Source organism: Odontesthes bonariensis, chromosome 16 (genome assembly GCF_027942865.1).
Source record: "Odontesthes bonariensis isolate fOdoBon6 chromosome 16, fOdoBon6.hap1, whole genome shotgun sequence".
Taxonomy (NCBI): Eukaryota; Metazoa; Chordata; class Actinopteri; order Atheriniformes; family Atherinopsidae; genus Odontesthes; species Odontesthes bonariensis.
The window spans coordinates 6713254-6727489 of record NC_134521.1 but is presented as its reverse complement, the minus strand read 5'-3'; the positions used below and the strand labels follow the sequence as shown (position 1 = coordinate 6727489).

The 14236-nt window shown below is 43.6% G+C and overlaps 1 protein-coding gene across 1 annotated transcript; it reads right to left on the bottom strand.

Moving 5' to 3' along the window:
* Positions 1-365: 365 nt before the first annotated feature.
* On the bottom strand, positions 366-13917 carry ltn1 (listerin E3 ubiquitin protein ligase 1). The gene is made up of 32 exons (XM_075487568.1): positions 13787-13917; positions 13348-13554; positions 12972-13070; positions 12570-12800; positions 12425-12477; positions 12125-12305; positions 11370-11543; positions 10990-11180; positions 10733-10880; positions 10384-10641; positions 9920-10231; positions 9477-9695; positions 9328-9369; positions 9069-9243; positions 8729-8968; positions 8492-8645; positions 8240-8390; positions 7898-8102; positions 7624-7780; positions 7174-7287; positions 6952-7079; positions 6713-6848; positions 5299-5443; positions 4825-5038; positions 3577-3814; positions 3313-3390; positions 3021-3207; positions 2702-2867; positions 2389-2609; positions 1570-1764; positions 1241-1408; positions 366-1081 (listed from the first exon to the last, which is right to left on the bottom strand). Exons 1-32 carry the CDS (start codon positions 13826-13828, stop codon positions 1019-1021), a joined length of 5292 nt encoding a protein of 1763 aa, XP_075343683.1. The 5' UTR covers positions 13829-13917; the 3' UTR covers positions 366-1018.
* Between the last annotated feature and the right edge of the window lie 319 nt (positions 13918-14236).

Sequence of the window (14236 nt, the reverse complement as noted above, 5' to 3'; positions counted from 1 at the left end):
CTTTTTAAAAAAGAAAAGAAAAAAAAGTGAAGTAGGAACTTCACAGCAAATGCATATTTGTACTCTATTTGTAGTGAAAAGGTAGTCACGGGTCCAAGTTGGAATCGAATCTAACCGTATCCCGATGGATTAATCATGCGTGCTTTTCTTTTCATTTCTTTTTCCATCAATATGTCGTTATGCTTGGAATCAAAAAGAAAAAAATCCCCCTTCAGTTTCAGACGTTACAACTATTAACAAATAGAAGAAACTTGTTTAGGCAAAGATTCCATGTGTCACGACTACATAAATACGCAGATAAATAAGAGTCTTTGAGCCACCTTCATGATTCATCGCATATGCTTTGACACATGCTATGCTAAATCAAACACTTCTCATCCATTAAGAACATCCAGTGAGTTGCGTTTTAATTTCTTTTCAACATCATTACAGCTGTATGCAGGCACAGGGTAAGACACATACCGTCATGCATTCTGACATTAAAACCCCCCCAATAAGTCCACTTTTTAGCTTTTGATAGATGAAACGCATGTCACTAATCAGACATAATCCCTTTACACTCCTAAATATTAGGAAATAGTAGTGAAAGCCATCTTTTACATTGCAATATTTCAACCAATCCCCCCGCCCGCCCGTTTCGTAAAACATCGCCTCTCTGCAACTGAAGCGCACAAACAGCTCTGATTTTCCCAACTATGTAAATCGGCTTCTTCTGCACAAGTGAGTTTCAAAAGTTGAGGAGAAAAAAAAAAAGATAAAAACATCAGCAGGGGGTCACTGATGCTGGGAATATGAGATACAGCAAAGCACTGGTATATACAAACCCTTTGGAGCTTATTAACAACACAACTGTGTGTGGGCAACTAAAAGTATTCAGATATTCAACCAAACAGTGCTCCAAGGAATTGAGACCGCTATCTACACGAGTATCACGATAAACTTTGTTGCGCAATCATCACAGATTCAGTCCTGGTTTATTTTTAAGAGCACTCGTCCTCTGAGCCAAGGCTGACGGGTATCAGAAGAATGTTTCTCTGCAGAGTGGGCAGGTGGACTTGTTACTGGAAGTGAACCATTTGTACTGTAGAGAGAGGAGAGGAGAAAAGGAATTATTCAAATAGCAAATTGAGGCCGCTCGCTGAGATGGCTAATCAAAGACCGAAAAATATACTCAGAAGAATGTGGTAATGTGCGAGTACTGTCTGCTCACATCTAATGATCAGATGCATGCATATCTTACCAAACACGCAGAGTGGAATTTCTTCTTGCAGGTGCGACAAGCCTTTTTAGGCAGAGAGTAGTTGGAGCCGTGGATAACTGAGAAGCAGATCATACAGTCCTCTATTCCCTCGAAACGCTTATCAACGTTGTTCTTCCACAGAGCCAGGCCTTCCATTATACTGCCATTCTGCACACACAAACACACGCTTACAATTGTTTCAGCCCTTTCTCCTCGCAATCCCTCGGCATTTTATTGTTTTCAAAAGAACAAACAAAGGCTAAAAATCCGTCCCTGCGAATGTATGAAGAACAGTCTAGTAATCATATCCCCACTGGTTGTATTTCTACCTGATGTGTGAGGTAGGTGCTCAGCTGCAGCATCCAGTTCCTCCACTGCTGCACGGCGACGCCCACACGCCTCCCACTCTCTACAGTGATGGAGCCCAGAGGGTAATTCTGCGGCAGCTGAATCACCAACTCGATGAAGATGTCATCCACAGAGTAGGTAGCAATCACCTCTCGTGCGGCCGAGCGGGCTTTGACCTAAAAAGATAAAGATACCGTTCTAAACAAAGTATTTTTCTATTCTATTGTTGTCACTGGGGGTCTTTTAGTCAAATGATCCGACACCTGCCGTACAGTTTAATGCCAGGATCGCACTTAACTTAATGCTTTCATCACAAATGAGTCCATTCATTTCAACTTAACAGAATCCATTTTTGCTGCATCATTATCCTGCAAATGTGAGGCAGGTGTAGCACCACAGGATTAATGTAAATTAAATGTCTGTTAATGCAAACTTTAGCCTTGTGCCACTGGTTAGAAGGAAAGGAACCGCAGGTCTGTTCTCTAAACAACTGCATCCAGTTCAAAGAAGACGAGATGGGACGATTATTAAAAGAGGAACAAAAAGGCCTCGCAGCCTGTGCCAAATAAGAATTAGCATTAGTATATTTAGTATACATTTGACACTCTGAATAGAAAATAATCAAACAATCCATTTCTCTCAAAAAAAATTTGTTTAACAGACAGCTCAATTTACCATCTTTCATTACTGCATAATACATTTGCCTGCATCTATTGAACCAAAATGAATTAAGTCTTGAAGATAACAGTTCAACCAATAACTAGTGAAGCTTGTAGCTGTACATGTATCTGCTAACTTACGGTCATGTTTTCAAACATCTGAGTGCTCGTGTGGACGGAGGAGATCTCCTGGGCTGAGAGGACGGGACTGACGTATTTAATGGTGAACTTCTCCACAGCTGTGCTCACTCTCTTCTCCTGGCCGTTCCACCACAGCCGAACCATGGCAGGCAGGTCCTGCACCGTGCTGTAATACACACTGCATGCCAGGTGAGGGAGCTCCCACTCAACGCTGTCCCTCTCTGTAGCAGAAAAAACACAGTTTTCCTCTATAATCACATTTTTACAGAAACTACGTTGGTGTGTTTTCTCATTTTTTTTTTTTTTAACTTACTGTCAACTGTCAGAAACAGGCTCTCTGAGAAGAAAGTTTTGGTCTCCTTTGTCTCTGGCCCCTGGCCTGGGTAGATGGGGTTTTCAGGCATCAGTTTGAAGAGATGGAGGAGCAGCTTGTTGAGGGAGCAGCTTCTCTTAAGGTACTGAGCATAATGGGCACGCAGCTAAAGATAAATAAGAAGAGGGTTCAGCGCTGTGACAAAACCTTGAACACATATCAAGATTCCTTTTCTCACTAAAGCCAACTCTCACTGCAGAATTTGGAAACCTGACTGCTTGTATAAACTCGTACAATTAAACTAAAAGTCGTGACTCACATGGGAGGGGGATGATTTGAAGAAAGTGAGAAGCAGCTTCCATGCCAGCAAGTATCCCAGGATGCAGGAATACTCCACACTGAGAGGCTGGACCACAGCAAACTCTCCCACCTGAACAGCTGCCAGGATGCTATCACACAGCTCTTCGCAGGTTGACAGGATGGCCATGAGCGAAGCTGGAGGAGAACTGAGAGCAAACGTGCTACAGTTAGAACAATTTAAAAAGCATCGCTGGGCAAATCAAAACACTAACCATTAACCCACAGATCTCCCCACCCCCCCACTGACTTACAGACACGGCTCATCTCTATCATCATCAGATTTATTGTTGTCTCCTTCTCCATCGCACTCGGGCAACTGAGGCATGACCCTGTATTAACAATAACACGGTATGTTAAATACCAGCCAACCTGTCACAACATCCAGCAGGACAGGTAACATCTTGTAATAACTCGCTAATAGGGCCTTTCTTTGCTGAAACTTCCACGAAGGAAAAATAATCCACTTATAAACAACCTAAAAAAAAAAATATTAATAAAATGAAAAAAATTCTTACTTTTCCAACAAGTGGTACACGGTGATCTGCAGAGGCCTGGCCTTGAACAGCAACAAAGGGCACAAAGTATTGAGGAGCGTCTGCAGAGGCTCTGGCAGGTTTGTCTTTTGGTCCGCGATGAAGCGCGGTGGCAGCGAGTTTTGGTTCAGCTGCTGCACGGGGACATCTGCGAGAGCCAAGCCAACTGACTGCAGGACAGCCATGGGGAACACTGGGTCATCTGGTTCGGTGAAGGTCTCTGAGTAAAGGCAACAAACAGAAGAACTGCGAAGTTCAAAATCAAGACCGCCAAATACAGTACTTGCATAGAATTTAACATTTTTTGGGGACTTAATGAACCATGTACAAGTTCATTATTAAGTTGCTATCAAATGACGTAGTAACATCTTTTTTTTTAAGTTTGTGTGATGTCAAACTTCACACAGTAGACCTGAGCAGTCAAACAGGTCTCAAGGAAATGCAAAAAATGAATAAATTAAAATAAAAATGGTTTTTTTTAAAACAAGCCTGTTCTGAACACTTATCACGGACAAAAGCGAGTCGGTGTCTAAAGATGACTGACACGATAAGCGCAAGTGGTGTCAAACTACCTTCAAGTCTTTAACGGCTACGCTAAATATTTAACAGCTGTTCCGTCAGAAAATGACTTTTTTTAATCTAATAATAAGCTGAGCTACATTCAGTATATTCAGGAATATAATAAGAATACTTTGCTATCAAGTGCAAATCTACATATTTACATTTAACTAATGAGACACTGAGTTTACATGAGATGTTCACCACGTGGAAACATCCCAAACACATTTCTTCATCAGTTTTAATGCATTTTATGGAGAAAAAAAAATAATACTCTTAGGCTCCCACAGAACAGCTGCAGTCCTGTTATCTTCATGGAGGGTAAGATCCTAATACTTTGCTGAGAAGGAGAGTAGGGGTTTCCAAAAAGAGAAAAAGCCTACTTTGTTGCAGCAGCTGGATGTTTTATATTCATCTAGAATGTTAAAGTTGCATAGAGAAGTGATACTTTCAGCAAAAAATGGTATCAGTATTTGCAGCCAAAGCCAAGAGTTTGCACTTTGCACAGCTTATCTGAAGAAAGTTGCGACATGAAGCCTTCACCAGGAGTCGATCGATTACAAAGGGTACACTTCTGAATCTTACATTTACTAATCAGCGATGGACAAGAGTAATGTGAGGTGCCATTTAAAAAAAACATCCCAGAGACTGTAGAAAAACACACGTACATACCTGTGATTTTTACAGGCAAAGGTAGCAACAGGTTGTAGACCCCCTCCACGAAGAAATCGCCCCATTCACCAGCCAGTTCTGATGGCAGCTTCTCCAGCACGTCGGACGAAGACGACGCAAAGAACCGGTTCAGCCTCACGATCAATGCAGCGTTCTCACACACAAACAGCTGCACCCAAGGGTTCCACAGACTGCTCACGTTCTCACTGGCGGTCTGAGTTTGGAAGCAAGGAAGTTCGATCAACAACAAAAAAAAATCTAGGATCAAAACAGTTGAGAAAGAAAAATTATAGATAGCTCAAACTGATTATCAAGGGAAAACTGAGAAAAATGGCAAGAACTTTGAACAGCTCAATTAAATTAAATAATACAATGACAACCCTCAACCAATCTGTCTACTCTGAAGTAGACCCTGGCCTCAAACCCCAAGCCTTAAAAAAAAATATATGAGGATGTGTATGAGCCACGTCTCACCTCCAACCAGGCCAACATAGAGCAGAGCAAAAAGTCCCACTGGCTTCCCCCAAGAACTGCCGGACAACGGCTCACCAGCCAGGACAGGAAACGCATCACCTCTACATTAAGGTTCAACTGTTCAGATGTGGCTTCAGAGAGATCACTGGAATGCAAAGATTTGACCAATTTAGTAGTCGGTAGAAAATACACTGATCAGCCACTTACCACTGTCGATAGTGTGGAGATCATCCCCTCGCCACCAAAACAGAAGTAACCCTTCAAGACTACCCAAGATCCCTGACGGAGTGTTCTGATATCAGCTGAACCTTTAAGTTATGTACTTAACTTGACTTATTCTTTTCCAATGCATCCCCTAAGGTTCTTTAATTGTTGGACAGAGGTCCCCCAGTTGGTTAGCCATCAAAATATGTTACTTGCCAAAATCATGTGGATCACTGTTTGCCAGTTTTACATGCCTCATTACATTCAACTCTGACTGCAGACCAATGTTCCCTCTAATTTTTCACGTGTCTGGGCTCTCTGAGCACACTGAGGACCACTGTGAGCAACATCAGATGTGCACGCTGTGGCCACAGACCAGTATCACACCTGTGCATAACCTTGGATCATAGCAAGTTACATGGCTTATTAAAATAAACAAATCACGGCAGCAATTTCCATTAGTTTACTTTTAATATAAGTGATTTGGCCCACTTAAAATGAAAAAGACAAATCTTGTTGTTCATGAGATGTGTAGTATGTTATCTGTTATGTGTGAGAGTCATGCTTGCAGCCTGCATGTTTTGCAGAGTAGATCTTTCTCACTCGAAAAAGAAAAAAATTCACCCAGTTTCACCGCTTGTTCATCTATTCGCACTCAGACAGCCATTCCATCCTAAAAGAACCGCATTTCTTCTTTACTTTGGCTTGGTGAGTGGATGTGTCGCTGCCCGTTCGTTTCGCCATGATAAGGAGTTGAGTCTCTTAACTCCTAACTCCACCGCACTGTTGTTGGCTAGCTAACCTGCACGGCGCGTATGGGCAGGGCACATATGCAAGCACTATCAATGCTCTGATTGGCTGCATAGCGTAAGTAAACCCGCATCATTGGCTGAACACCTGTCACTCACTGTGTTATATTGAAAAATGGTACAGAAAAACACATTATTGGTCTAATTAATTAGATTAGGTCTAGTATTAGATATTAATGAATACGTTTATGGTGAATTTTATTTTATGTGCTGCATAGATTTTCTTGTGCGCTGAGAATGTGCGAGCAGTGCGCAATTGCGCAGGCGCGCAGCTTAGAGGGAACATTGCTGCTGACTGTTAACTTACTATCTAATGTCTCCCACCTCTCAGGTACGTTTCACTGCTGTGGCTGATCAACACAAATGTGAAAGTGTTTCAAGACATATAAAAACAACATTACCAGCTGAAGAGGAACCAATCCTCCCTGCTATTCCTCCATTCCATCACAGTGGCCAGGGTAGCCTGCACAACCTCTTCCTCTACTTGTGTATTCGTGTTTAAGCAGCACAGCAGCACTGCCAGGCACCCATACACATCTGCAACACACAGCCAAAATGATCACTTGCTTATATAATTCCTGAATGCCTGAGCATCTATCCATGAAATGTATTTCTATGTGTTGGTGGTGTGTATTCTCACCGTCATTCTCCTGCCAGTTCATTAATCCAGCAGTTGCCAAAGCGATGAGAGTCTCTCTGTCCTCGTTTGTCATAACCGGGCAGAGCACCTGAAGTGTGCTCAGCTTGCTTTGAGACGCTGGAAACAGACTATTTAAACAAACAGTTTTCAGTATACAACGCAGCAAGTGACTTAATGTGAAATCATAAGCAATCAAATGATGTTCTCTGGTGGATTACTGACCTGTCTGCACTCCCACAGAGCGTCCTCAGAGCCGCACCGTGAGTGGCTGCCAAGTCGTTGGACTGGACGTAGTGTTCTAAAGTCAGAGACCACAGACCTCCATCCAGCACCGACCTTAAGGGCAACAAAACAAAAAGAACACAGTCGGTGGATATCGTTTAAAATGGCTGATTGGAAAAGCAAATGTGAATAAAAACCTGAGCTGAAGAATTTTGTGGAAGTTCTTTTTTTTTTTTCTTTCCCCCAGAGGCTGAAAAATGTTCATTTCGCATCTTTCTGCAGTCAACTCTTTTTAGTGACCGTCCGATGGCGCTAAATTACATACACATCTGTAATGTGCATTCATAAATCTCGATCACTAAACAAATAAATCTGATGTAGAACTTTTTAATAACGTCCAAAGATAAGCTGATCTCTTCTTTTGTGATGGGACAAGTATGTGAACCTTACCTTGAGTAGAGTGTGTCTAACAGGGTTTTCATTGGAATCTGGCCATGGAGCCCATCTGAAAGCCCCCATTCAGTCAGCAGCTTGTGATAGGCGGACACTAGTGTAGGGCTGTACTTAAGCTCTTTACACCATTGCAGTGCATACAGCAGTTCTGAAACTACCAAACCAAAGAAAAGCTTCACGATGCTTTCAACAACGCACAACAAATAAAAAATCTAAAGAAAATTACAAATCAATCGAAGGTTAAAGTAAATCTCCCATCCTGGGTGTGTACCTGTGTATGTAAGGTTTGGTAGGGTTGTGGGACACTCTGCTTCCTTCTGGCCACGAGATACAACTGTCTGGGCAACCCTCCCTAAGAGGGCAGAGACACACAGGTGGGCTGGCAATCTTTTATACTCCCGAAACTTCCAGGTATCCTTGGAGGGTTTTTGACAAACCCCTCTGTGACGGCTGGACAGTAAAGGGGTTTTGACCCACTAAAAAAGACGAGAGAAAAGAGGTGACGCAATGCACCAAAATCAAATGTTTTGCGTGCAGGGCTTAATCGAGGCCGAGTACCTCTGTATCGAGTATTTTGCAAACACTGTATTGTGGAAGTATTTGGCTTTCTGACCTGGGGAGGCAGAGCTTGTCTGATTCTTGTCCATTCTGTTTGACTCGGTGTCAACAGGGTAAAGAAGTGGCTGAGGATGGGAGTGGCCTGATTGCCAACAGAGATGATTGTCTCAACTAAGCTTTGCACAGCTGCAACGAGAACCTGCAAACTGAAGAAGAAGAAGAAAAAATACCAATAAAGGCTTGACATGAGCTAGCGCAAGATATGTTGACAGTGATTGAGGCACAAAAAGACGTCGTGTTGAGTTACCTTTTTATATCTAGGGAGACATTGAGGAGTTGCTTTGTCACCCAAACAGCAGCACTGTGCAGGAAGCCACCTTCCCGGACCTCACAATCACAGTGTTGCACCAGTGACTGGACCCCAGCAACACACACTTTCTTCAGCTTATCTAGAAGCGAATCTTCGAAAGCAGTACCAACACAAATTAGCCATTTGACTCGCCAGACAATTAAAAACATGACTGTGAGCTGAAGGAGTACCCACCAGACAGATGAGTGTGCCTTTGATCTTGGGCAGTGAGCTGAAAGACGGTGAGCAGCAGCTCCTCAGCAGAGAGCAGCAGAAGACAGTCCTGCACTGAAGAGAAGAAAGAGGAGGCCACATCGCAGATGAAGGAGATGAGCGGCTCCATGTTGCCTGCATCCGATAGACTCTTGGTCTCGGAAAGAGTGGTGTGGAGCTGCTCCAAGATCTTCTCCATGTACACCTCCCCTATCAGAGACTCTGCACATGGAAAGCATATCATAACAAAAGGTTACATCGTTAGGTGGCTGAAAGGAAACCCACACAGGATGTGCATTTAGAGTCCAGCAAACAGGTTCACCATTGTTGTGGTTCTGAGAGAGGACCAGGCTGATAAGTGTCCAGCTGTGGCTGCTCGTAGAAGAGCTGCTCCCCACTGCGCATAGCTCCTCAGTCAGTACCAAGAGTTGCTCCCCCAGAACCGAACCCTTCAGCCAATCATTGCAGCTCATTAGAGTCTCGGGATCTTTACATGCCTGGCGAGACAGACGACAGAATAGTATCTGGACAGGTAGGGAGCACACTTTGATTCAAATAGGAGAAAACAGAATCATACATACCCTTTGAATAATTTGCAGGATAATTCCCCACCGTAAACCCATCTGAAAAAAAAAGAATAAAAAGAGAACTAAGAATGTGAATGCCAAAAAAAAAAAAAAAAACACAGCAAATTTTGTAGTTGAATCTACAACAAAGAGGATGTTGTTACCATAGTGATATGGTTGAGGATGCGGGTGGTCTCCTGACGGCTGCAGCAGTACAACGAGCTGAAAACCATCTCCACCAGGTGCTCGGTGTCACTGCGCCCCGTTTCAGAGAGCCAAACCACCACTCGCTCCAGAAGGAACTGCATCGCCGGATTTTTCACCATCAGCTCATTTCTCTGTTTATCGTCTTCTGTTATTTTTTCATCATACTCAACCAAGGTCTAAAGCAAGCACAGTTTAAAAGAAAAAAGAAAACGATGGCATTAAAAAATTTCTTCAGCTGGTAAAAACATTTGATTATTTCAACGCAAAATATCCAAACTTGTGGCTTTTCATGTTTAAAACCTGTTTAGCTAAAAACTAACATGAAGAATCGTTCAAAGCATTTTCACTCAGGTTTTTACACAATAGATCATCAGTAAAAACATCGTGAATCGGGACTTACACTGAAGACCTTAGGTGTGTGGAAAGATCGCAAGAGAAGGGAGAGGAAGACGAGATGTCTCTCTGACTTTTTCTCATTGACATGCACCAGGCACAGTTGCGTCAGCTGGCACACGACGTCTTCAAAATGTTGAGTTTGTAGCGACTCGAATGCTTTCTCGGTCACGAGCTCCGACGCCGCCTGCTCTAAATTCTCGATCCCGTCTCCCTCAACTCTGTACTTTTCATCCTCTTCTGGTGTCGATAAACACACCCTGACAGATTTCTTCTTCGGGGTGTGCCTTTTGCTTGCACTCTCAGGGGAACGCATCACCTGAACAAAACACAAGGGAGGACAGAATTATCTCGACAACATTTCATCCGTTTGGCTCAGTTGCACTGGTCATGCTTCAGGGCGTGAACTAATAGTAATAATTATTAAGATAACAATTATCTGAACAGCACCTCTCAAAACAAAGAGCATACCTGCAGCAAGATGGCTACCCCCTCCAAAGCTTGTGGATCCGCTTCCTCTTTGTCAATGTATCGCACAAGCAAAAGACCGAGGTCCTCCCAGAAGTCTGCCAGAAGTCTCTGAAAGACGTCCTTGCCGCCATTTACCTCACCTTCACCATGTAAACCCGCCCTTTTCTCCCAGGAAATAAGCATTTCAGTGACCGTGAGGAAAAGAGGCCCGTTCTGAAGGGAAGGATCTCTCAGAGCCTTCTCCAATAAAGGTAGGAGCTGCAAAAAAAGACAAAACAATGTGAGCAGGAGCTGAGCATCAGCAGGTTTGACATCGTGGAAAAATGATGCGCAGCTTGTGCGAGTGTACCTGCTGTAAAATTAGCATGGTCCTTATTTTTCCCTGGTACTCGTCTTCCTCTGCATTTTGCAGTATGCAATACCTCAAGCACTCAACAAAAGATGTCACTATCACAGCACTTTCTGATGGGCTTGTTACTGCACGCTCACTACACAGACTGACAAAAACAAAATGCACTGTAAGAATGAGGATTTTGACAGTTTTCAATACATGTTCTCACATCCTCCCCCGGCCAGAGCGCGCACACAAAAATACAAACAAATTACCCTTGTATGAAAGCAGTGAAGAAGGTCGTATAGAAGTCCAAGTTTGGATCGGTGACTTGTTGTGGCAGTTTGCTGAGAAGTGGCAGTAGATTTGGGTGGAGAGCTTTAGCCATGCCTTTACCGCCCTCTTTTAATAGAGCCCAAAGTTTCGGTAAGAAGCCTTTCTTGGCATTTACATGCGTCCAGCAGTCCTGCGATGGTAACAGGAAACTCCAACGTTAGACGCAACATAAGAGAAATTAGCACAACAAAGAATGAAGCAACTCTACTGAGATAATCCATTTTCTTTTGCTCCATCTGTTGACCCGACTGCATTTGACGGGATTACGGGAAATAACACTGGTATTACAGTCAATCTCGTTATTAAAAGACAGACTCACAGGTATTGTAGACACGACATGAAGAACAGCTTCCCACACGGGAGGCAGCACAACAGGATCAGTGTCGTCTATACTGAGGAGGACAGCAGGGCAGAGGCGCGCTGCTTCGGCTTGGGCAAGTTCCGGAGTAAACTCGCACAGAGCACACACCATCTCAAAAAAGGCCCCGCGCACCTGCGGAGCAACACAAGAGGTTGTACTGAGATATGCTCACAGCAGATTATTGAACACGTACAACGTGGCATTTATGGCAAGAACACGTGCGATTGAGCCTTTTTCGCACTAAAAAACACATACACACACACTGCAGATAATGTCATGAAGAACAGATTACTTCACGTGTCAAGTCGTAACATGTTATTAAATTAAACGTCCATTCACGATTTTAATGATGAATATCAAAAGTTCCTATGTGGCGGATTCTAAAAGATCATATTTTAATTGGCTCTGGCAGAATGAGTCTGGCTCCCCTCCTGATGTTTGAGATTTCTGCCACATTTATCTTATACGGGGTGACTTTGACATAAGACTGATCAACGGAATGCCAAGACACTCTTTGTACTAGTGTGACTCCTTGTAGCTCTATCCAACACATCAAAGGCGCATTTTGGTTTGCGCCCATCAATAACACACCTTGGGGATCGAAAATGAACCGAGCCTTTCTAGACTCCTTCATACTTGCGTGTTTTTCTGCTAGGGAAATAATAAATTCTGCATCTTATATACAGCTTTGCTAAACTGCATTACATACGCACCTGTGGCGTCTTGTGCTTGGTGTACTTCCAGCACTTCCCAGAGCTAAGGAGATGTGCCAGTTTCTCTTCGAGGGCCACTCTGTCGGTCTGAAGCAGCAGGGAAAGCAGTCTTTTCACCCCTAACAGGGAACTGGTCAGCATGCGCACATACTTGGCTTCTCTCTCCTCCTCTGTCACACTTCTACAGAACAGGTGAAAACACTCGACTCAGGAAAGTCTGACAGAAAAACATTATCATTGCGCATACATAGTAATGGGGGATAGACATAAAAGCAGAAATCAGCACAACTCTCAACATACTGTGGATCGCTCAGCGTGTCTGCCGTTTCCTTTAACAAAACATCTTGAAGTACCTGCGACCAAACACAATTCAAATGTCAAGCTCAGCTCAGGATTTCAGAGCAACACTCCACATGTCTACACTAAAGCCACCACTGCGACTCACATTAAGGATCTCGTCCTTGCAGAAGCCCAGAGCCTCAGGCTGTTTGGTGGGTGAGAAAGCGGCCTGGAAGGCCTGGCACGCAGCAGAGGCTGCAGGTGTGTAAGTGTCACACTGGGACAGAATCCAGTGGCCCATCAAACTCTTCAGAAAGGGCGCCAAGCTCCGGCGCACTTTCAGCACCAGCTGTTCAAAGGCCTGCTGGGTAGCCTCCCTGATGCGGCGATCATGATCCTAGCAGAGATAATGACGGAGAGAAAACTCTGAACTATGTTGGTGGAATTAGCTGCAGGTGTTTGTTTGTTTGTTTGTTTGTAAAGATGGATCATCTCCAGAATACTGACAACAATAAGTGTACGCTGATGATACTGAATGAGTAATTTCATTTATGCAGGACCAGCTCACCACTGATATTTTGCAGTAAATCCTCGGCCAGTACGGTAGGACTCCTTTAACCTCTTCAGTATCCCGTTCCTGACACATGGACCCAAAGTCCTGAACAGCCTGAGGACAAGACAGACGCATTGTCACTAAGCAGAACTGGACTGAAAATCACCCTGGTGCAACCTAAACTCATAACATGAGAAACTGGGATCTTTACATACTTTTTTCTGTTATTGTGTACAGATGTGGCAGAATGCATACGTTCACACATTGCGCAAATGTGTTTGACTCTACAGGTGTTTTATAAATGCAGTGCTATCGCGAATTGTGCATGTCTGGCAGCAAGGAACAGTAAAAATGCCATTTCAAATCATGTAGCTTAAAAGTTTAAGCTCACTTTCAGTCTTGTCACGCCATCCCTCTTTGAGAGTTTTCGAAGCACCAAGCGGAAATCAGCATCTACTAGGTTGTCTATGTCCTCTGCTCCGTGGACAGCTGGCACGTAACTCAGCTCAGAAATGGCCGTAGAGTCGAAGCCCACAAAGCCCGGGATGACACCACCTTCCCGGGTCAGAACCTCGGCAGCTCGGCCGCTGCTAGACGGCTAGTTACGGGAGGGAAATGTATGGTGTTAGATTTGTAATGTACAATGTAACAGAGGAAGGAACGTCAGACAGAAAGACAGGTTGTGGTTAGCAAACAGTGTAGATATCACGAGGAAAGCCACACGTTGCGTTAGCTCAGAACCTCAAGTTTACTTTGTAGCTACTGCGAGTGTTGTTGCTAGCACTGTTTGCTACTTCAACACTGGGCTACAAATATTGGTAGCAGCTCACCCGAACATTTCCTTTTGTTCGCTGTTTGTTCTTACCCCCCATGGATACGCCCTAGCCTTTAAAGTATTTGTTTCCTTTGATAACTATAATGCCCACAAACACTCAAGGTACTTGACTCTAGTTGTATAAACGGAAGTGACGAGTCCGAACGCTAAGTTACGTCACTGTCGTACATTCACTACACAAAATGGGTGGGAAATAGGTCCTTTCGTTTGTGGTTAATTGCTTTTCTGCGAAAGTGTAACGCTCATAGAGATAGATAATGATCACACGTATGTCGTTCGCCAATCTAAAGAAGACACAAAAGCTAAAAAATGCAACGGTTTGGGTTGAAAAACGTCACACTTGAGAAGGAAATCCAACTTATTTTGACGGTTTACATGTTGGATCTTAAAAATTCCGAGTTCTCAGTGACCCCCGAATGTAGCATAAACATGTGCTATGTTCGCT